The sequence below is a fragment of the Rhyacophila brunnea genome, unplaced genomic scaffold (assembly GCF_057557595.1).
Source record: "Rhyacophila brunnea isolate RB1 unplaced genomic scaffold, BYU_Rbru_1.0 scaffold_1, whole genome shotgun sequence".
NCBI classification, from domain to species: Eukaryota; Metazoa; Arthropoda; class Insecta; order Trichoptera; family Rhyacophilidae; genus Rhyacophila; species Rhyacophila brunnea.
The window spans coordinates 1,776,941-1,800,225 of record NW_028232751.1 but is presented as its reverse complement, the minus strand read 5'-3'; the positions used below and the strand labels follow the sequence as shown (position 1 = coordinate 1,800,225).

The following is a 23,285-nucleotide window of genomic DNA, read 5'->3' as shown; positions in this document are numbered from 1 at the left end:
CCATTATTAATTAGTAAAAACAATCAAATATACGAAGCAAAATCAAGGCTTTCTCACTGCACAGACGCGAACGGTTTTACGCGGTTGTATAGAGATTTTACCGTACGTTTGAAATCAGTATTTGAATGGCGGCGTCTGATTGGTCGGTTAAGAAGAGACAATTTAGCGACTCCATATTTTTTCAAAGAGCGCGCTTGGCGACTCACGTCAATATTCATTTTGATTTTTTGATGAAATTGGGAGGAATTTGAAACTCTCAACTGGAAAAGTCGATAGATCTATCGATAGAGCATCTAAGTACATTCAAAACTCATTTTATCGAAAAATCGCCAGGAGCCAGTTTAGCGACTCGGCGCCTCAATTGCTATGCTCCCATTGATGGGCAATGGCTACCTACACGGGGGAATAAAGAGTAAAAAACACATAGTCGATATCACTAAATTCCAGTATCTACCTACGTAGCACTTCGTATTAAAATCAACTGGTATGTGAATTTTATTAACAATAATTTTATTATTAATGAACCATTAAGTGTGTTGCTCGCTCTTTGACAACATACCGACGCTCCTTGAAACAAGCGTCGACATCAACATGTAAGTGAAATACGATTCCTAAAACGATAAAAGTAATTAAAACTCGGGAACTCGAGCGATTATTTTTATGATGAGTGACCTCATTTTGAGATGTCACCACTTGTTTATTTCAGTGAGGACGTTGTTGTCAACTCCAACATTTGTCAACTTAGTTCAACAAACGATTAATGTAGTTTATGGTCCAATAAAATATGATAATTATCGTTAAATTTTATGAGGTTAGCGACAAAAGTTTCTGGTGTAGTCCCACTTTAAGGCTGCTACTTTCAGCTTTGCGTGAGGTAGGTAGGTTATAATCAGGGTGGTTTTAATAATATTGTTGAATGTAAATTATTAATATTATTGAGTGTAAATGTTTGCCATTTTTATTTTTCGTAGAATTATTTTTGAGAGGAGGTAGGTACCTATATTATGTGAGAACAGAATGTTCCGACGAGTTGTATTATGATTATTATAGCTACAAGTAATTGGGTTAAGTATTACTTTTTTGTGAATTGTAATTTAATAAAGATGTGGTTATTGAGATTGACTTAAGGATTAAAATACTGTTTTCTACAGTATCGCGTGATGAGTAAAGATTTTTTACTACGTTTTTATTAGCTCGTATTCTTGTTTGTCTAGTACAATTTTTTTCTTGTTTGACCAAGATTTGTATTGGACAATTGAAGATTTTTAACTAACTTCCCGACTAGCTAGACATTTGAAACTTTTAGAATATATCAGAACACGACGACAATGCATTCTTTTAATATTTTTAGCAAGTTAATTCTGTTTTGTATGGAAAGTTATTTCGGAAAAAAAATCGTAAAAAGACAACACTATTAATTATTGGTTGCTAAGGGTGTCCTAGCAACTAAATTATTAGGTAATATATACGTGCGTTACTATGGAAATCAATATGAAATGTCAAAATGACATTTCAGTAGGTACCATTCTATATTTATTAATAAGTACATAGAATTGTCAAGTTTATAGGGTTCAACAGAAAATTTTAAACCTGTATAAAAAGTTCTTTTTATCTTGTAATTATTTTTGTTTGAGTCTAAGAGATTTGGCGCGGTTTTTCGAAATATTATTAAGTAAAATATTTGTGTCAGGAAGCAGTGTTTCGGTACCTAGGTTGGCTGAGGGCATTGCCGACTGAAGAGAAAGCCGATACATTCACGACTGGCCCTACCTTTCCTCTCCTCCCGTTGTCTATGGATGACCTGTCATTGTTCTATAGAATCTATAGTGCTCATACTGACGCGTCTGTCGTGTTCATTTGTTAGAGTATTCTTAGTTTCAGATTATTTTAACATATCTTGGAGTTCATCTAATTTAGTGGTACCGTCAAATGGGGCGACATTGAAATCGAGGGGCTACTTTGATACTTTGAAAATGATTTTGAAATTGGCAACACAGTACCCACCGGAACGGTATAATTATAAGTTACCGGTCTATTTTAAAAGATATATCTGTGGTCTACCTGTCGAACTACAAATACGGTAATTAAGTGTCCGATTTGTTGTATATCGGAATCCGTAAACATCAAGGTGAATTTGGTGTCTTATTTGAAGAGCTATAAAATGTGAGTACCCTTTTATTATCATCGTAGTAATCCAATGATTATTTAAATACTATAGTGATATCACTATTTCTTTTTCATATTTTAAATTCAAATTTATTGAGGTGAAGTACACTTTTGTGTAACATACTGATTTAGAGTATGGGGCGTCATTGATACGGGGTATCAAAGTCGCCCCCACACCTAATACCTATACTGAAGATGGTGTAGTTGCTAAATTTTAGGAATATTCTTGTGATTTTTTTTAATTTCCATGTTTTTAATTTCAGAATAAGATGGTGCGACAGTACAAAAGAAAACTAAGTTCAAATTATATAATTTTAAGTTTTATTGGTTATTTTGTATTGTAATTTTGGTCTCGTATAAAAATGTTCCTAGATCTTTGTTGTTTACCCTGTACTTTTTTAATAACATGATGAATAAATGCTATAATGCAAATCTGTACATTTTTTTGTTTATTTTTTAGATAACTAGATATCTATTTTTTAGATAGTAACTCCTGAAAAAAAAATGAAATATAGGGATGGGTTTGAAGTCCCACATATAAACTAAAGAAAGCATAAAAAAAATAGGTATCAAAGTAGCCCCACCCCATGGTGTGACTTTGATAGGGTACATTTTATTTTTTATTTCAATACGTATTTGTTAAAATTTCAATTTAATATTATTATTCGGTTGGTATTTATAATGCAATATTTACATTATTTTTTCAGTCTATTCCTATAGTCGGTTTTCAAAATATCGTAAATATAAAATCAAAATCGATCAAAGTCACCCCACTTTACGGTATCGTATACAAATCGATATTTCCAGCTGTCTTGACACAGGGAATAGTTTGATTTGGATAGATGAGTTAAATGATAAATAATACACTAGCATTAATACACCTTCTACAAATGTAATGCATACATAAATATTACATAATTTTTGGAAATCAATATCACCATCGGTTTTTGTGTGAAGGACTAGTCTGACGTTGAGAGCTGATGAATAACAAAAATGTATATTATTTATAAATAACACTGATAGTTAATATTATATTTCATTGCAAATTTAATTCAATTTGAAACGATAAAGGGCGAACCAATATGTCAAGCATTCTGGGATCTGATTTTGACAGCTGAAGAGTGGACCACTCGTTGCCTGTGCAAAAAGTTATGCTCAGGCTTTATTAATCTAAAAGATGGTCATGCTGCGGTGTGAGAATGGAATATCCCAGATGTTAGATATTTGCCCCAGCGGCCGCAAGGGTAGCTTAGGTACTCTTTTGTCAGCGGGTGGAGGTGTGAGGGGTATGTAGGAAATATTCCAGGCGGTGTTTGAAAACTATCTTGGTAGGTACCTAGGTAGTATGAATAGTATTTAAATTTTTTTTGCGGTGTGTGCTTAGATTATAGAAAAATAGGCGTGTGGCTTATATTTGTATAGGTTTGAATTTTAAGATTACTTTACTGTAGGTAGTGTACAGTAATTTTATACGGAGTGAATATCATCATCAGCCTGAATCTACCCACTGCTTGATGAAGGCCTCTTCGAGCTGCTTCCACTTCTCTCGGTCCTGTGCTTTGCGTTGCCACGTACTTCCGCAGAACTTTATCATTTCATCGATCCAGCGGCCTCTAGGTCTACCTTGCGGACGTTTTTTATCTCTTGGATATCACTGGATGACTAAATTTGTCCAACGATGGTCTCTTCTTCGAGCTACGTGTCCAGCCCATCTCCATTTGAGGCTTTTAATGAACTCTATTACATTGCAAACCGTAGTCTAATATAACACAATATTATTTGAGTGTCTGCTAACGAGGAATGTACCTATGCAGTGAGATTATTATGTCGCGGTCGGAATGGAACTACTTTTTGTTTTAGTGTAAAATATTATTTTATGCGGAGTGAATTTATTGACGTCAGGTATGGAATTTGATAAAAAAAATATATTATATTTTGCTATAAGTATATTATATTCTATATTTTGCTGATGGAGATATTATAGAAAGTTGAAGATAATTTAGAGATACTTTGGAAGTGTCTGCTAACGAGGAATGTATGTAGTGAGATTAATAATTAGATTTTAGTTGAAGTGGCAATTTTCGAGATAGTTTAGCGATAATGGAGAAAATGATACACCTAGTAAGTGCCTAGGTTTATATTGTGGATGGCCAAGAGAGACAAAGCCTATGTTGTTAATAAACTAGTGGTTGCTTTTGTTTTTTTAATTTAATTTAGGTTAGGCAGTTTTTTAGGTAATTTGTTTATTAGGTTGCCGGGCGCTGCTTTAGATGTTAAACCTTGTATATTGGAAAAATTGTTTAAAATTGCAATTGGTATTAGAGGGAGTCATCAATTGGAGTAATTTCAATTATCCGATAGCCATTGGCAGAGGTAATTCATTCTACAGTGGCACCATAGGCGATTCATATAGGTGTATAGGCATTATTTACTGCAATGCTTGTTTTAATGCTAGCAAAGCATTACAGTTGTAAATCGCATTTACCGTAAACATGGCGCCACTGTAGAATGATAAATAAATAAATGCTGTAATAATGGACAGATAATAATATAAGCCACAAATAATTATTTTTATTTTATTTCTTGTAAGAATAAAAAACAAAATTCAACATAATAATAGTACAATTTTTGTTTTAAAAACCTGTTGGGATAGTAAAAAAGAGTTTTTGTATAGTATGACCATCACAAGTTTCATTTTGAAAAACTATCACATTCCTGCAAAATACTGCTGTACATTATCTGCAAACGTCAGCACCCTTTTATGTGTTTAAACACCAACACTGTGTCGATAGACGCAAACATTTGCAATGATGACCACTAAGATTTGCCTGACTTGGCCCATTGTGAAGGCAAAGGCAAAGGGATTGCAATACCGGTATTTCAAAACCAATATCCCAGTATTTTTCGATACCGAAATACTGGTTTTAAAAATTAGACAATACCGATATATTCAGTGTTGAAATTGGTAACAATATGTATTAATTGACATGAAAAGTTTTACAGGACTGTAATTTTTTGTCGGGTTACGCAGTCTGGCTTATATCGGTTGCCTTTTGACATCCTTGACCAGCAAAGACACATGCAGATTTTGAAATAGAATTTCGCATTATAGGTAGGTACCTACTTCCCTAATTTAAAATTTTTCCAACTATTATATCCCTCAGTCACTCACAAGTGTTACACGTGTCAGGTGTATTTTTAGATGAATCTGAAATCGCGGTTAAATACTGTTCGTTTGTTTTTTCAAAAAAAAGCAATATTGTATTTGATGTCACTTCTTATACGATAAAAGTAAAGAAATTTCTAAGTGTAAAAGTCCAAAAACTAATAAAAAATATGGAATTAACAGTGAAGAACACTTTATAATATAAGTTTATTAAAAGATCATTTGAAGAAGAAAGTGCCAATGGTTCAACTACTAGGTATTGGTAAACATCAGCATCTCTACCATATTACAGTGGCGAAGGGTGAAGGTAGGCTGTTAAGATCCGACATAAATAGTGCACACTAAACATTGTCAATCATACTTATTCGTTTTCACTGAACTAAGAATACAATTTGTAGATGGTGCTGGTTAATTTTTAAAATTTAACACTGCCTAAACTAAACTATAATTATTCTTTAGGTATGCTATGGGCGATCCCAGAAAATATTTCACACTATTTCAGTCATATTTATTTGTTTTCGTTGAATTGAAAATACATATTATTACAGTTGGTGTTAGTTAGCTTTTTTTTAATCATTAAGCCCTACCTAAATCAAACCACAATAGAAAAAAAATATTCTTCTAAAATGATGTATGATTTAATGGCATAATTTTAGATATTTTATAGATAGACGAATATTTGTGCCTATTATCTATTATGTCTTGATTTACGTAGGGTTTCATTGAATTTTAAAAACTAACGAAAACTATTTGAAAATTGTAGACAGTTCAATGATGTATTAGTATTTTCGTTCGGTATTGCAATCCCTAATTACAATGTTAGATTTTATTTTTTGGTCAATTATTTTGGATACAAACAAATTTCCTAAGCAACATCCATAAAGAGTATACAAATATATTTAAAATAATAAAATTCACTATGAAAATTTATTGGTAAATTTTACATAATCCCATAGAAAAAAGCTTCAAGTGACAAGAAGCTTATCTTAAATGCGAATATTACAATGTGTAGACTTTTGTAAGGTACGTTACGTTATCTTTGGTATTTGAGATAAGAATATTGATACATTTTGAGAATCAGAAATACTATTTCGGATCACTTTAAGATCTGCACGATCGAGAGAAAAATACAGATTTTTTTTTATTCTTAAAAATCCGTTTTTACTTCTACTTTGAATAATAGTGACATACCTACTTTGAAGTCAGCAAATTAGGAACTTATGGTGTTATGGAAATAAATAATAAAACAAAGGAATATTAGTTAAAATTGAGCCACATAAGTTAAAATTATTATACATACAAATAAAAACAATAGGACATATTATTATAAGGTGTCTATTATCAAATGCTGATAAGTCAATAATTATATATTTGTGGTAAACAATGCATTTATTATTTCAGGCTTAAATGGTGGATTCTAATGTCACTAATCGATCATATTTTATTTTAAAATTAAAACTGAACCATTTTTATTACCCGATAAACACTTTAGTAAGCAAAATAAAATTAGATACTTATATCAAAATTTATTTCTGTCATTTTAAATATGCAGTTTTTCCAAGTAATTTTTACACGTTTATGACGTTTTCTTTATGTGTGCTTCTGGCCAGTTTTCGAAGTTATAGATCTTTACTTATTGGGTAAAAAAGAATATGTACATATATTTTGTAAGATTTAACCACATTATGTGAACTTATCTATTTGGAAATAGATGCCTCATATAAACAGCGACTCCCGTAATAGAATGAGATCAACTCCTGACCCACAAATATATACAGAAGACATAGAAGAAAGTACACCGCCTTCACCGGTAGAAATGCCTACACCATCGATGAACTTAAAATAATCCCTGGCATGGACGACATCCCAACTAAACTCGTGAAATGTGGCAGTGTAAACCCTGTGTGAATCTCCTAAATTGAATTGCACTTAACATATTATTATAAGTGACCTCAATGGTGTGACGACACCATATTTTTAATAACATAAACATAATAAAACATCGGACTAAAAAGGTTACCATGTTGTCTGTTAAAACTATGAAATACCGTAACAAATAGTGTCTTATTTTTAATATTGAGGTGTCATTTATAGTGGTTGCCGGTGAAATTTGGAAAAAATACAGAAAAGACAAGAGAAAATTAATATAAGAAGTTCATTCTTTAATTCTTGAAATACCCACATATTAATATCGATATTCTAAAAGTTTCAAATGTCTAGCTAGTCGGGAAATTAGTTAAAAATCGATTTCAAGATTTGTACTGGATAAACAACCACCGGACAACCAAGAATACGATCTAAGAAAAACGTAATAAGTAATTTTATTGTGAAAATAAACAAAGCAGAAACTTGTAAAATCTATTTTGAATAACTGTGAAATATCAACTCCGCTTCTGAAAAAGGCAAAGTGACATCATCTATCTTTTGTCTCACATAAATGGATTCGTGACACATATTCAGAAATTGTACTGTTTTTGTAACCGTAAAAAACTATACCTACCTATTATTGTCAACGTATGTTAAATCAATTCTAGGATGATGGCTTCTGAAGAAAGATGTAACATTTGAAGTACAATAATTAGCATGGGTATATTTATCTGTGTCTCAAGAAATGACTTCTGAAAAATCTTTTTAAGAATGTTCTCAAAAATATCCACTTTGGACTTATTCAGGTCTGTATAATTTTGATGCTGTACCTAATAACTATTGAATTAGCAAAAATCAATGACATTAATATGGACGAAGCATCTGGAAAATAAAATGACACTCACTTTGTGTCGGGTTTGCCGGATGGCGAAATTCATATTTTAATATCGGTATCCTACGCTCAAATGAACATTCTGCTTGCAAGCAGTCTGGCGACACCGCTGGGTCTGCCCATACAAAATTTCTGACCTTCAGGTTTCGACTCCGCCGTTATTATTGTGTTACAAAATGCCAATGTGCCTAGTTAAAATTGAAAAAAAAATCTACTAAACACTCCAAGAAAGATGGGATATCACTTTTCATGTGTAAGTATTATTTATTATTGATAAAATGCCATTTTAAGATATTGATGAATGTTTATTCAATGCAATTGCATGACAGAAATCATTGGACAGACGCCTGTGATGCGCTGGGCTCACTTGCGTCTAATCTCTGATAAGTCGTAAGTAACTGATAATCTGTTTCTAACGTAATGACACTAATACGCCATTACAATAAAGGTTATATTACTATAAATTCTCGAAGCTTGTATCGCATTATGGAAATGGATACGTCATATGGTCACGTGACGTCTACCTATGCACTATGTCTACCATGCACAATTTCTCGTGCGCGCCGATATGAAGTGAGTTGTCCATTTAATATGTCATTGGCAAAAATTATATTAAAAATATAGATTCAAACACGCAAAATATTTAAAGACTGTTTCAAATGAAAGACTCGTAAAACAAGGAATTTGACACTACATATTGTGTTAACTTAGTACAGTAGACTCCCGATTATTCGGGCTAATGGTGAGGAGAGGCGGCACAGATAAACGGAAAACAAGGATAATCCGAACTATGGTTTTTTCTTTTTAACATACTACTCGTATTATATTGTTATACATTTCTAAAACAGACAATTATTTTAAAATGTTTAATATGTACTTATTATTTAAGAAAATCTGTGATTTTGGTTTTGTTTGCAGGAATTTTTCTAATATGTGAGCGATTGGTTTAAAAATTAAATTCATCCACGGATAATCGGGAGTTAACTGTACCTACTATTATTAGGTAAAATATCATATCTAGAAATATATAGGTAATACATAGAAAAAAAGAATTCCACATATAAATTACTGAATATTCAAAAGAGAATAACTTTTAAATATGTCAATTTAAAGCACCTACGCCCATATAAAGCAATGATTCACAAAGAAGGACACATTTTCCCCTGAGGTGGCGGGGCGCTGGAAGGCAAGTAGATGGTAAGGAAGCAATGGAAGATAAAGGAACACTAGCACCTCAAACGGCAAACAATATAAATTGATACATCCAATACATAGGGTGAAATGTCTGAATGATTTTACCATACATAAGGCAGATTTAATTTGAAATATCTTCAGTTTTTTATTCTTATTTAAATAATCTTATCACAACATCTATATAAATTCATTTTGAAACAAAAATTTACCATTGAACTTAAATTAATTCAACTGTAAAATCAGCTTTTTTTATAAAATAATATTAAATATATATTTGAGACTATAATATATTCTTTATATGCATAATCATGAGCAAGAGACAAAAGTGACAAAGAATACAAATTGATAACCCCACACCTTCATCGGTATAAATCATTTTATATGATTTGGAATGCACATAGAAAGCAAACATCACATTTAAATGGTTTTTTCAACAGTAATTTTTTGTGTTTTAAGTGGTGAGCCATTCTGCTTTTACAAAAAGCATTGCATTAAAAATAACATAGAAATTTATTATTGACCGATTTTATGGAGCTTACAAAAGAGCCGTAGGTAGTCAAAACAAAAAAGTTTGGAAACCTTAATATAAAAGTACCAATATATACAAATAAAAAGAGGATTATGGAGTCAAAAATTAATTTACACTATATTATATTCATAAGTAATAACAAGTAGACTAACCGAGACGGAGTTAACACCGGGTAAGGGGGAAGGATCAGAATTTACGCGCGTTCTGTAAATGTAAATTGTGGATGACACACAAAAATAAAATTATTGTTCAATTGGCATATGTTTTTGATAATACACATTGGTAATTCACGTTTTAGTATACTGCACTCTGCAGCTTCACAAGAGCCGTCAATGATCACTTGGGGTTTATGACAAATGAGATCATTTATTTTTGTGACATGTATTTCGATGTGGTGAATACCAAGTGATACAAAATTATCATGAATTACCACTGATAAACGCTGAATCCTTTAAAAAAATAATGTATTATGAAAAACATAGGTACACCAATATTGCAAAAACAACTTTGTATATATTAATATCTAAATTAACAATAATATTATAGTATATATGAGTATCAGCAAAATATATCCAGTTTTATATATTACTAAGTACAAATTAAAATTACTTATGCAATAAATCACATCTTCAATAGCAAAATAAGAACAGTCTAAGGATATGGAGCATTGGGTTTGAATTGCATTAACACAGGTTGTACAATGATTAAATGACTTGAAAATGTAATACTTATAATGTAACACCTTTTACTCCTTTTCAACAGGAGCATCATCTCTTGGTGGATAGTATTGAATCAGCTGTGATGCAAGTTCTTGGGCCAATTCATGACTACCGGCGCATAATACTCTTCTGGACATAATGTCGAATGAACCTCCTGAAAATTGAATGAATTTCAATAAACAAAATAGCCTATAATCAAATTGTGTTTTATGTTCCTTGTTGTCTTGGATAAAACATATATATTCCAAATATGATCAAAATAAACTGATGAAATATATTAGTCACTTTATTTAGATATAGACGAAACTTTTTTAAGGTTTTTTAAACTTATAGAACTTTTCCAAACACATATCGCACCCTCGCAACCAAACCACCATAAGTCCAAATTTACGTGTTTTGAGTTAATTACTACGCTTCATTGTCTATCGTTCATAGTATATATCGTCGTTGCGCCTGCAAAATCCGACAAACATTTTTTTTGCATTTTTACGCTATGTGATAGAATGAGACGCGACGGACGGACCTGTAAAACCCGTTTTCTAATATCAACGCTAGTTTAGAAAAATGCTAAATAAGCTATGTATTATCACTTAAAAATGGCTTGCAAAATACGCTATGAATATTCCGGTCACATATCGCATTTTAAAGTAAAAAAAAGTTACTATTAATTGCGCCTGTTAATGACACATGACGGATTTTGCACTGACTTTTGCTTCAGAATGCGCCTTTTACTATCAGCGCTAGTGCACATAGCGGATTATTTAAGTTTGTCTACAAATAATATTTAAGGAATAAAAAAGTGTAAAATCACATTACATTGCACAATCATTTGTGTTTACTTAAAGAAGAGTGTTAATTTTAAAAGCCCGGTAAGTAGGTAGGTTATACAACTGTTTATTATAATCTAATGTAACTTTCTTGATGTGCTATAATAAAATTGTTTAATTATTTATCCATCCTACTCTGGATATTTTTATTTCCCCTTCACTCGATAATTATTACTTATTTATGTGTCAAAATTTGGCTGGGAAGATAAAGGTTTGTTCAATACAGACTATTGGCTTGGTTAAAGATGTTTTACGCATAGAATTAATATCATTAAATTATGCAATTATCATTTTTTACCCGTGGCAAAATCCGCTTTGTCTAAAATACGCGTTAATTTAAATCCGCTATGTGCTGCCTCAACCACAAAACGGATTTAAAGACCCAAATAAAACAAGCTATGTGCCTTTTACCCACAAAAAAAAATTATTACGACTAAAGTGTTAAATATTGTATTATAAAATATCATTTATACTGAATCCGAAGTAATTATCTAATTTTCAGTTTATTTGCTTTGTAAAAAACGTGAGGCATTGTTGAGTAAATCAGTTTTTTCCTTCTCCTGAAAAGTTGTGTTTTATTACATAGCGGATTTTGCAAGCGCGACGACGATATACCGAAAATTTCATATCTCTAAGTCATCAAATTCAAGTCAAAATTTCATTCAATATCTAAACATATTTCAAAAACACAGTACAAAAATGCGAAAGGTAAAAACTTCAAAGCTGATTTTCTCTGTTTGACGTTTTTTGGATTGTGGCAGTTTAGTTGCGATGGTGCGATATACAGGCAAACGATCACGGTTATTTTCAGATTTGGTCTAAAAATCCCATACTTCAAAAATCTTTTAGAACTTAATAGTTCTAAGCTAGGGGCGGCAGGTTATATGAAAGTATGGTGAAGCAGGCATGTTCCTATAAAAGTATGGTGTGGCAGGCTGGTAATCAAGTTGCGGAAAAACTTCCACGTTAACATAATTATATTATATGGGTACGTTATAATGACGGTCAAAAAGCCAAAGTAAATCCTCCGTGATGCCCAGCATTTTTTTATCGCATCGCTATTTCTCATTAGTTGTCGGCTATTGTTGACCTGCTTCATTCAGTTGAATGAGAAAGCCGATTCCTTACCCCTCTTTTTATTTAATACCTCTATGGTTTTAACAGTAAGGGAGTTAAGCAGGAAACTTATAGTTACTCATCAAGATCTATTTATCTTAGGACCTAGGTATCTAAAAACTAAATTAAATTTGGTCAAAGTTGGTATCTGAATTCAATGCTTAATTATTTATTATAAGTAAAATTATTACCACTTGGATCTATGCATACACCCCCAGCTTCCTCCACCAAAATTTGACCGGCGGCAATGTCCCATATGTGGATCCCAAACTCATAATTGGCATCAGCTCCGCCTAGAGCCACCATGGCCATATTCAATGCAGCAGAGCCCAGTGTGCGAACTCTACAAAAGCAATCATGCCATCGCATTAATTTATAGAATAAACTATGTAAACAAACTATAAAACGAGGCATAAAATTGTGAACCCACCGTATCAGTGAAAGACAGGTATATACAGATAGCAATCGTTCATTGGTCGTTATATTGCAATCGATTTTTAATATTTATTTTGTCCCGTATATACGTAATATTTATTTTGACATATGCCAGGAATAGTCATAACAGTGGAATCACGTATGTATGATAATATATTATCTTACTTTTACTTACGAGTACGAATAAAACAAAAGTAAGCAGAAATGTATGTCACAGACAAGCCAAGCAGGATAAACTATATTTTTTTGCAACACTTAGCAGCAATTAATGCTATTTATTCAGTTTATTCCAAAGTTATATTACTTTTATTTTATGTATAACATTTATTTTGTTATTTAGTTTAATAATAAAGAACTTTTGGTACTGTTCGGTTATACGGAATACAGCGGAAAACGCATTTTGAAAATAGCCGATAAACTGGATTATTTGTTAGTTTGGGTTAGTTTAAGTTAGGTTAGGTTAGGTTTGGTTAGGTTAACCTAACAAATAATCCAGTTTATCGGCTATTTTCAAAATGTGTTTTCCGCTGTATTCCGTATAACCGAACAGTACCGAACTTTTTTTAAATCCCATGTTCATTGCAAAATTTCGCTTATTGCGACCATGTCCAGCACATATCCCCCGCAATCACCGCAGTTACCTGACTAGAAATTGCGGTCAACCGGATAGCAAGCAACTATTATTCTCACCAATTAATATATTTGTATTCTTACCATGCCGTCTTATAAACCCGGTAACAATGACATTGTGTGGTGCATTAGGTGGCCATATACGTACAGTTTTCGTAACAGGTTGAACATGGCACAGACAATAACTGTTCAATAACTGTACGTTAGTGGCCACACCTCAGATCAGTTTAAGTACCCCATTTAAATCTGTCGAACTGTCAACAGACGTGCCCATATACGTACAGTTATTGTCTGTGGCAGAGCAAGTGTCAAAAACTATGGAGGTCAGGTTCGCGGAGATATTACACAGGGGTATATTGTTTCAATTAGTTTTAGGTAGAGTATACTTGAACAATATTGATGCACGAATAATTTATTTTACTTTGAATTTATTATGGTTATAATTGTTTTTATTAGAAACAAATTGACATAAAATACACACCTATGACGTTGGTAAAATAAATCATGATTTCGCTAGTGGATTGTGTATTTTATCGATTCACCGAAACAATATTATACACATTCGTGTAAATATAAAATATAAAATATAATCTTTTCTTTTGAATAAATTATTCCCTTTAATGGACAGTATTAATTAAGTAAGTTTACATCAATCATCAGTATAATAATTAATTACTATGATATTATTAAAATATATACTTAAATTTTATTTAGATTTAGCGACATTGTCATTCACAATTAGCCATATTAATTTATGCTGTGAACGTCTTAAATTAATAATTTTTAATATTCACTACATACAATAAATAAAATTTGAGTACTGAGTTATTAGTCTATATTTTCACAATAACTTAATATTTATAATGCTCTCTAAAATTTTAACATTTATATTATATTGTATAAAATAATATGTTTACATAAATAACTATTACCTACTTTGTTTTACTCTCGTAAAAATAAATAAAATATAATATTTGCGATCTCCGCGTACATAATATTATTACATTTTTAATAATAAATGAATTTGTATTTTATAACAAGCAACACCAGCCGCAATTGTATCGCGCGGTATATTCTACTTTACGTTACCAACATCTAACGTCACCCGAAAACTTTCAGCTAGTTGAAATTCCAACAGTTTTACAAAAACATGGGAGTGGGGGGTCGCTGGCAGTTTGAACATGGCACACATCTGACAGGTCGAAAAGTGTCCGTCTATGGGCGCAGCAGATTATCTACCAAAGATAACTGTATGGCCGCCATTACGTATTAACTGGCATGTTCAACCTCTTACGAAAACTGTACGTATATGGCCGCCTATTATGGTTGCGCGGGTAACATGTCCTATAATGTCATGGGTCCCGGTTTAGAATCCCGGGTCTGACAAAAAAATCCCATGTTGTTTTTCAATGTGTGTATTTGGACCTAACAGGTTGAGCAACTGCCCAACATCCATTGCCCGTAAAAAAAAAATCTGTTTATGCTCAGCTCTGTGGAGGCCCATATAATTTTATTAGGGTCGGACATGGTAAAAAAAAATGTGGCAATTACATATTATTTAATTATAGTGCAAGAATCACTGTGAACAATATTTAATTGAAATAGATCACAGTAATCTTTCGCGAGTGCAGAACTACAAGGTTCTAAGTGTTAAAAGTAACACTTAGAATCTTGTAGTATTAGGCTCATGCTTTGTATTAAAATCAGCTTTATAAAAAGATGACAATACCGGTACCTGTGAAAAATTTAAAACTATTTGACCTACAAGTGTAGACAGCTGACACAGTGCATTCAACGTAAAGTATGCGGAAAGCTACTGTGTTGAAACCAGAATTAATAATTACAAGATAAAAAGAACTTTTTATATACAACGTTTTTAAATTCTGTTGAACCATATAAACTTGACTTGACTAGCTTAAATGATCAAAAAAAATTTAAACTTGACATGTCATATTGATTTCCATAGTAACGCACGTATATATTAATAATTTAGTTGCTGGGACCTCAGACCCCTAGCAACCAATAATGGTGTCGAAATAACTTTTCATACAAAACAGAATTAACTGAAAATGAATTCAATTCTACTTAAAGATGGCTAACAGTTTTAAAAAAATGCATTGACATCGTGTTCTGATATATTCTAAAAGATTCAAAAGTCTAGCTAGTCGGAAAGTTAGTTAAAAATCGATTGCAAGATTTGTACCGGACAAATAAGAATACGAGCTAAGAAAAACGTTGTAATAAAAAGTGAAGTGATCATAATATTATATATGTAGACATAGATATTACAGGTAGAATAAAACCATGTCAATTCAAAATTTATGTAGGTATAGACTTTGACTTAAACTAATGATTATTTTTAATATACAAACCCGTGTATCAGTGGAATCAGTTTGTTATAATTTGCGAGCACTGTCAACATTTTTTCCGGTTCTCTGCTGGTTCCTGCTTCTGCCATAATTAGAGCTTTAGATAATTTCGTCTCGGTTGAAACGTGTACCCGCTTACTGTTATAATAGGCTCCTAAACCTTTACGAGCAGAAAACATTTGATCCATAGCTGGATTGTAAATAATACCGATTTGAGGAATCTAAAAAAATTGACAAAACACAGGTTCAGTATTTTAATCGATAATATCTCCTAAAATAGACCAAAAGTAAATATTGTATAATAATAGTAAACAGAAAACATAACTCACCTTATTTACAAACAAAGCGATTGATATACAGCAATGAGGAAAACCGTGAACAAAATTCATGGTACCATCAATGGGATCTATTATCCATGTAGGATTATCGGTTAATTCTAATGTCTCCTTGCCAGATTCTTCACCAATAAAACTGAAAAGTGAATAATGTACTTGTTACATTAAAATGTAAGATAATGACGTCATACAGTTGACAAACAAGTTCACATCGTTAATGATAATGAACATAATCAATAACTCAATATATAACAATTTGAGTTACTGAGGATTAAACAACTTACTACAAGTGAGATATAATTAAAACATCTATAATCAGTATACATGAAAGGGTATAGTTTCGGCAATCTCCACTAAAATATCTGTAGCCAAGATATAATGGTAAGGCTATAGGTTACAGGGCACAGTTCGCCGTGAGCTTTCTTAACGGAAAAAGATGACTGTATACTATACGGTCCCCAATTCTATTACATTCAATATGAACATTAATTCAATTTTCATAGCTGATTTTGGCGAAATTCATGAATTGAAGAATAAAAACCTAACCTAACCTAACAAATAATCCAGTATATCGGCTATTTTCAAAATTTGTTTGCTGCCGGCTTCCTGTAATGTGTAAACCGACAAGAACCGTGTTTTATTTAGAAGTGAATTTTATGTCAGTACTATACGACCCTAAGAGGTTGGACGGTCTTTAATATACAGCCATATATTTCCGATATAATATTTCACAGTGAAGTGTGATACGGCGAACTGCATACGTATAAGTTTCCGGACACGAAGGCTATAGTAGCAGTTTTCATATCACTACATGCCAGTGGCGAAGGGTGGAGTTAGGCTGTTAAGATCCGCCATAAACAGTGCACATTAAACTTTTTCAGACATAGATATTTGTTTTTGTTGAAATAAGACTACAATTTACAGATAGTGTTGGTTAGTTTTTAAAATTCAATTAAACCCTGAGAAACCAAGCTATAATAGATAATAGTCAAAAAATACATGTATATCTATAAAATATTTAAAATTATGCAATTAAATCATACATAACTTAGAATATTTTATAAATAGAATAATATTTTTTATTTATTATAGTTTGGTTGAGGCAGGGCTTATTGAATTAAAAAAAAAATAACTAACAATATGTGCAATATGTATTTTTAATCCAACGAAAACAAATAACTATGAATGAAAAAGTGTGCACAATTTTGTCGTATTGCCCAAATTAGACCAAAACTATTATGGTTTCATTAAGGAAGGGTTTAATTGATTTTTAAAAACTAACTAACACCATCTGTAAATTGTAGTCTTAGTTCAATAAAAACAAATACATATGACTAAAAAAAGTTTAGTGTGCACTATTTATAGCGAATCTTAACAGCCTACCTCCATCCTTCGCCACTGCTACATGCTATTAATCCGTACACTGCGCTAAGCATGTAAACATGCCCGAAATTAGTTAAAAGCATATTTTGCCGCAGTTAATTAATAAATTATAAAATAAGTAGCGCGCATCCAAAGGATTAATGAGTGAAGCAGGATTCAAAGATGCGAGTGGTTTGAATGAAATGTTATAAAGATTTTATTCATATTGCGTTATTTTTACCGATACTATAGATGCGCATACTGGCTTAAGGTGTCCACGCAAATATAGAATGTGTCTGAACCGAATCTGGTGTACGCATTCCAAATGTGCTTATATGATGTATAAGTTGGACTTGAAAGACTCTCCACTTTTGCGAGTGTGGTGAGATTCAGATCATGGAGCACATCGTGGAGTCATGATATATGTACGCCTTCCTGGATAAATTTCAGCCATATGCCAGGCCAAACCGGAGGCAAGCTGTTGCATGGTTCTACTGTGACTTGTTATATGACTAGTTCTGTGATTTTTTTCTAATGTCGTTTTGTTTTGTAACAAAATAATTTATCACCATATTATGCTTATATTTTTATAGCAACATATATTATAATTTGAATGTTTTGGCCATACCAATCTCGCTTCAAAGACTAAAAATCTTAATAAACACAGGAAATCTCAAGTTTTCTTCATGGAATAGTAATAATGTTTTATATGTTTGTATTTTTTAATACATCTATTTCAATTATAGAATAGTTAGACAAATAAAATCGAAAATTGCATTGCACAACCACATATTTTAAAACGTTAATATTCACAAATTGAAACAGCAGGCAACTATTTTTACTATTAGAGCAAATTTGTGATGTGTGTATCTCACTTATCTGGTCAACCAGTCACGCTGGACTCCCAGGCTAGATAGAGCCTATGGATCATTTGAGAACAAGACCTCATTTACAGAATTTGAAAACAGTTAACTATGTAGAATTTACAATCGCAAACATATTTAAATTTGAAGTAGATTTACTCAATTTGATTAGCAGTGTACTTGTATCCGTTCAGTTCTGTGCACCTCAATTATTTATTGTGTTGACATTATTTAAAAACATCGGCAATGCTCGGGACACTTGCTTCCGTTTATACACGTCTTAACCAGATGGTGCTGTAATGGCATTTACGATATGAAGATACCTTCAGCACTTACTTAATGTGTGCTCATATTCAGATAAAATTTTAAATTGGATAGAGCATTCAAAAATTTCTAGGTACCTGTGATGGGGAAAACGTTGACTCAAGCCCGCCATGAGGTTTCCTTCTATCTGCTTATCAGTGAAAGTAACCAGATCAACATCACATGATTTTGTTTCCACAGCTTTGTTGTTGTAGATTGCATTTAAAATTAACTGAAAACAATAAATAGGTATGTATGAGAACTGTGTTACAATTTTATTGTTGTTGCACATTGAACTATTTAAACAAGCTTATTGCTTAATTGTCTTTGGCTACGGCCACGTAGGCAGGTGCCTTGCTTGGTGGCTACGTTCTAGGTGACATATCCAAGTGAAAGAACGCACACTATTCTATTGCAATGGCCACACTGCACGCTTCGCGCCTCGCTACGTGATTATGAGTCACCTCGTGAGTCTCCCGGCGAACAAAAGTGATTTTTATTGTGTCACCTAGTGATTTTGCAAGATGGCTGATGTTTCTTCAGTATGATAAACGTCAAACACCGTATATTTTGAGGTTATGAATAATTCAATTCATTTTCAATTCAATTCATTTATTTTTTTAACATATTGTGGACATTACAAATTATAAGTTTAAGACGTTCACAACATCACATTTAGAAACAAAGATATATAAATATAACAGTATTACATAAAAAAAAGAGATATATCAGTAGATGAATTAGATAGGTACAAGGAAGTACACCGGATGAGTTAAGCAGACCCTATTTTAAGAATTTATAAAACAACATCCACCTAAACTCATTCTCACGTAGGTGGAATATATCAACACCCGAAGCAATTTCGTTGAACATAGTTATCACTCTCCCAATTGGCATTACCAGTGGCAGGTTGGTTCTGCACCTTGGGAGAATAAACAACTGGTGGTCTCTATTTCTAAGATAGTTATCAGGGACACACAGGTCAACACTGCCCAGAATGGCAGAGTTCTCATTTATACCTTGTATAAGTCGAAAAAAATACGTAGCTAAATAAAGATTTCTTCTAAATTGCAGACTGCAGTATGTAAGCATGCGTAAGAGAAAGTCAGTTGGATAAAGCCACGGATAGTATCCATACAACCTCAAGTAAAGGAGTCTCAAGAATTTCTTCTGTACCCTCTCCACCATAAGGCCATACTTCAACTGGTGCGGTGCCCAAACAATAGACCCACTCTCAAGTCTGCTTCGAACTAAAGAATTAAATAAAAGTTTTAATACCGTTACATCTGAAAAGACCCGGGAAGTACGCATGACGAAGCCCAACATTTTAAGCGCTTTGTTACAAATAGTAACTATATGGCTAATAAATGTCAGTTAACTCTCAAACGTAATGCCAAGATCCCTTACAGATGATATTCGTGACAGAACTCTGCCATGCATCGAGTATAATGACGCATGGGATAAATGCATCCAACAAGTTCGAATTTGAGACTTTCGAAATTTTAAACTTAAATTCTCTCCGAGAAGTAGCTTTCTGGTTAGTTTTGAGAGAGACATATCGTTGTTGACTTGAGTGCTCCCCGATCTCAAATGAATTTGTACCTGAGCACGTAGCATGCAATGTGGCAGTAATGTTTTTAGTAGACAAGCATAGAACCTAGCGAAGCACTTGTCTATGTGGCCGAAGCCTTAAATTTATTTTTATTTGAAACTCTTGGTTTTATCTCATATTTTGGAATCCATACTGTTTCCACTGACCCGAGAAGAAACTCTTAATTGATAATCCTCTATGACAGAAATTGTGAACAATATACACAATGACAATAATCCCTGGATAAAACTTATGTGCGAGCAGTCTGGAAGTTGAAGCCTTAGCCCAGACTGCATGAAACTGGACAATATCAGGACACGTTAGAATGTGTGAGACCGTACTCTCCAAGAAAGCGTAACAAGTTTTAAGCAGTCTGGCATATACAAATGAAAAAATTAAGGCGGTTGTGACTAGTTCTCCGCCCTTGTCAGCTGTCAGACGCCATTTCTGAATTCTATCACAGTGTTGCTATCTTTTTGTCATCGAATTATAGTATGTGGTTCAATAAATTATAGTATTTCGGCAAAAATTATAGAACGCGTTGTCATGACGTGTTAAAAATGATAAGTTTTTTTGTTTCTCACATAGACATAACGGAGAATTCGAGAAATTCCGATGCCCTTCATTATTTAAACACCTCTTACGACCCAAAAATGCTATCTGGCGAATTCAATTAATTCCATTTTAAATCAAGTCAAGGACTTTTTTTACCTCTTTCGAGCTTTTTACACCAATTAATAGTAGGAAATATCGAAATTTTAGTTTCCGATAAATTTTACCGATATTCAAAATTGTGGTATTTTGGATGTACTATACTTGTTTAATAGTACGCGGACCAAAATGTACTATAATTATAGTTCGGTTGGCAACACTGCGTTCACCGACAGATGACAGTTTGCAGCGCTCGAGGGCGGAGAACTAGTCACAAGACCCAACATTAAGTTATGTACAGTAAAAAACGTCAAACATGGTCACCTTAGATAGGTACGTTATCATCTTTTTTAAACACCATGTTATTTGGGTGAATCAGATAAGGTATATGATTAGGTCTCAAATGACAATTATTGATTTTTTATTATAATATAAATGTATATAATATGTACGCCTAAATAATGTATTATATTATGGGTAATACGTAAATAATATTTCGACTTGAAGCCTTTTGTATTCGAGGGTTATAGATAATTTAAAGTTGGGTAATGAATTGATGTCTCTGATTACATATGCGGCAATTTATTTACGCCACGAAGAAATTTAAATGAAAATACCTTTCCACATTCTTGAACCAATGACAAAACAGTATTGAACTCGTCGTCGTAAAGATCCTGGTCCGCCATTTCAAGAACTTGAACAATAATACTACTAGTATGTAATATAAAATATAATCGAAAAAAACTATATGATTAGGCGTTTGGGCAGTTGAATATTATGTTACAGATAAGAGAATCGAGATCGTAGAAATCTGACATCTAATTATAATTCAATAAAACCCGCCTCAGGAATCGTTCCGTCGACGACATAACACAACTATAGACATGCGTCGTTCTCAAACGTAACTAATTATTTGTAGTATTGCCATAGCTGAAATTGTATTACGGACCTACAAAGTTATCTGGAGAATGGCCAAAAATGGAACTACGAACTACCATAGAACGCCATATTGAAAAACTTCATTCAAATGTCAGATTTTGCCAGTTACAAGTCGTGGTTGGGTAGTTTTCAACAGTGGCTCTCCCATCTCATTCTCCAGATAAGTTTGTGGTTCTGTACGAAATCATTAAAATATAAATAAAAGCCAAATAATCTCTGAGAATACATACCTACATAGTTATGATTATGAAGAACGATATGCATCATTGCATCACTCAGTGCAAGAACGTAGTGACGTAGAACGTAGGCGGGCGGCGGCGTCTTGCACAACTCAATCATATAACCGTGTGTGAAATGATCGTAGACAGTGTCATTTTTGGGGCTTATCACACACGGTTATAAGTTTCAGTTTCTCAAGACGCCGCCCGCCCGTTGTGGCCTTTCAGTATTGCCAACCGTACTATAATTATAGTATTTGTACTATAATTTTGGTCCGCGTACTATGTACGATATAAAACAGGTATAGTACGCCCAAAATACCATAATTTTGAATATCGGAAAAAATATTTTAAAAGTACTAAAGTTTCGATAAATTGGTGCAAAGTACTATAATTTCGCAATATAAGAAGATTTGGAGAATTTGGAAAAAAAATGCTCGAAAAACGTAAAAAAATCCCTTGACTTTGTGAAAATGAAATTTCTTGAATTCTTCGGTGAGCATTTTTGGTCGGAAGAGGTACCTACATAAAAAGGGTCTCAGAGTTTCTCAAATTATCCGTTATTTTTTTCTGAAAAACAAAAAACCTATACATTTTCAACAGAGATGACAACGCGTACTATTCTTTTTCCCAAATACTATAATTTTGGAGGCTCTGTACTATAATTCCACTTTGAAAAGATGGTAACACTGCCTTCACAGGACATCAAGCATGTAAACTGTGAGGATCTTTGATCACTGTGGACATGGACTTTTTGGACATGGACGTGAAATTGTTTGCTCATTGTACATGCAAACTTATAGGCCAGAAAATATTCACTGTGATTGGAATACTTCATAGTCATGGAAAATCAGACTTGCAAACCCTACGATTTGGTATGAAAGTCACTTAGCCATCATTATCATCATCGATACAAGGTCATCCAAGAAACTCTTTGCCATTTTAGCTTCAACAACACACCGAGTAAACACAGAGCTACTTCTAAAGCAAAGAAAGGTTGTTCCTAAACCTATTCCCTAAAGTGCGCTAATTAATTGTATTATTTTATGGTTTTGACCATTAATGTACTATAGTTTTAATCTAAATAAATATAATTTTCCAATCACCATTATAT

The 23,285-nt window shown here is 32.8% G+C and overlaps 1 protein-coding gene across 1 annotated transcript; it reads right to left on the bottom strand.

Moving 5' to 3' along the window:
- Positions 1–4,109: 4,109 nt before the first annotated feature.
- Positions 4,110–21,880, bottom strand: LOC147079348 (inositol monophosphatase 1-like). The gene is made up of 6 exons (XM_085940338.1): positions 21,632–21,880; positions 18,871–19,004; positions 16,239–16,380; positions 15,913–16,130; positions 12,667–12,818; positions 4,110–10,686 (listed from the first exon to the last, which is right to left on the bottom strand). The coding sequence occupies exons 1-6, from the start codon at positions 21,698–21,700 to the stop codon at positions 10,559–10,561; spliced, it is 843 nt and encodes a 280-aa protein (XP_085796464.1). The 5' UTR covers positions 21,701–21,880; the 3' UTR covers positions 4,110–10,558.
- Between the last annotated feature and the right edge of the window lie 1,405 nt (positions 21,881–23,285).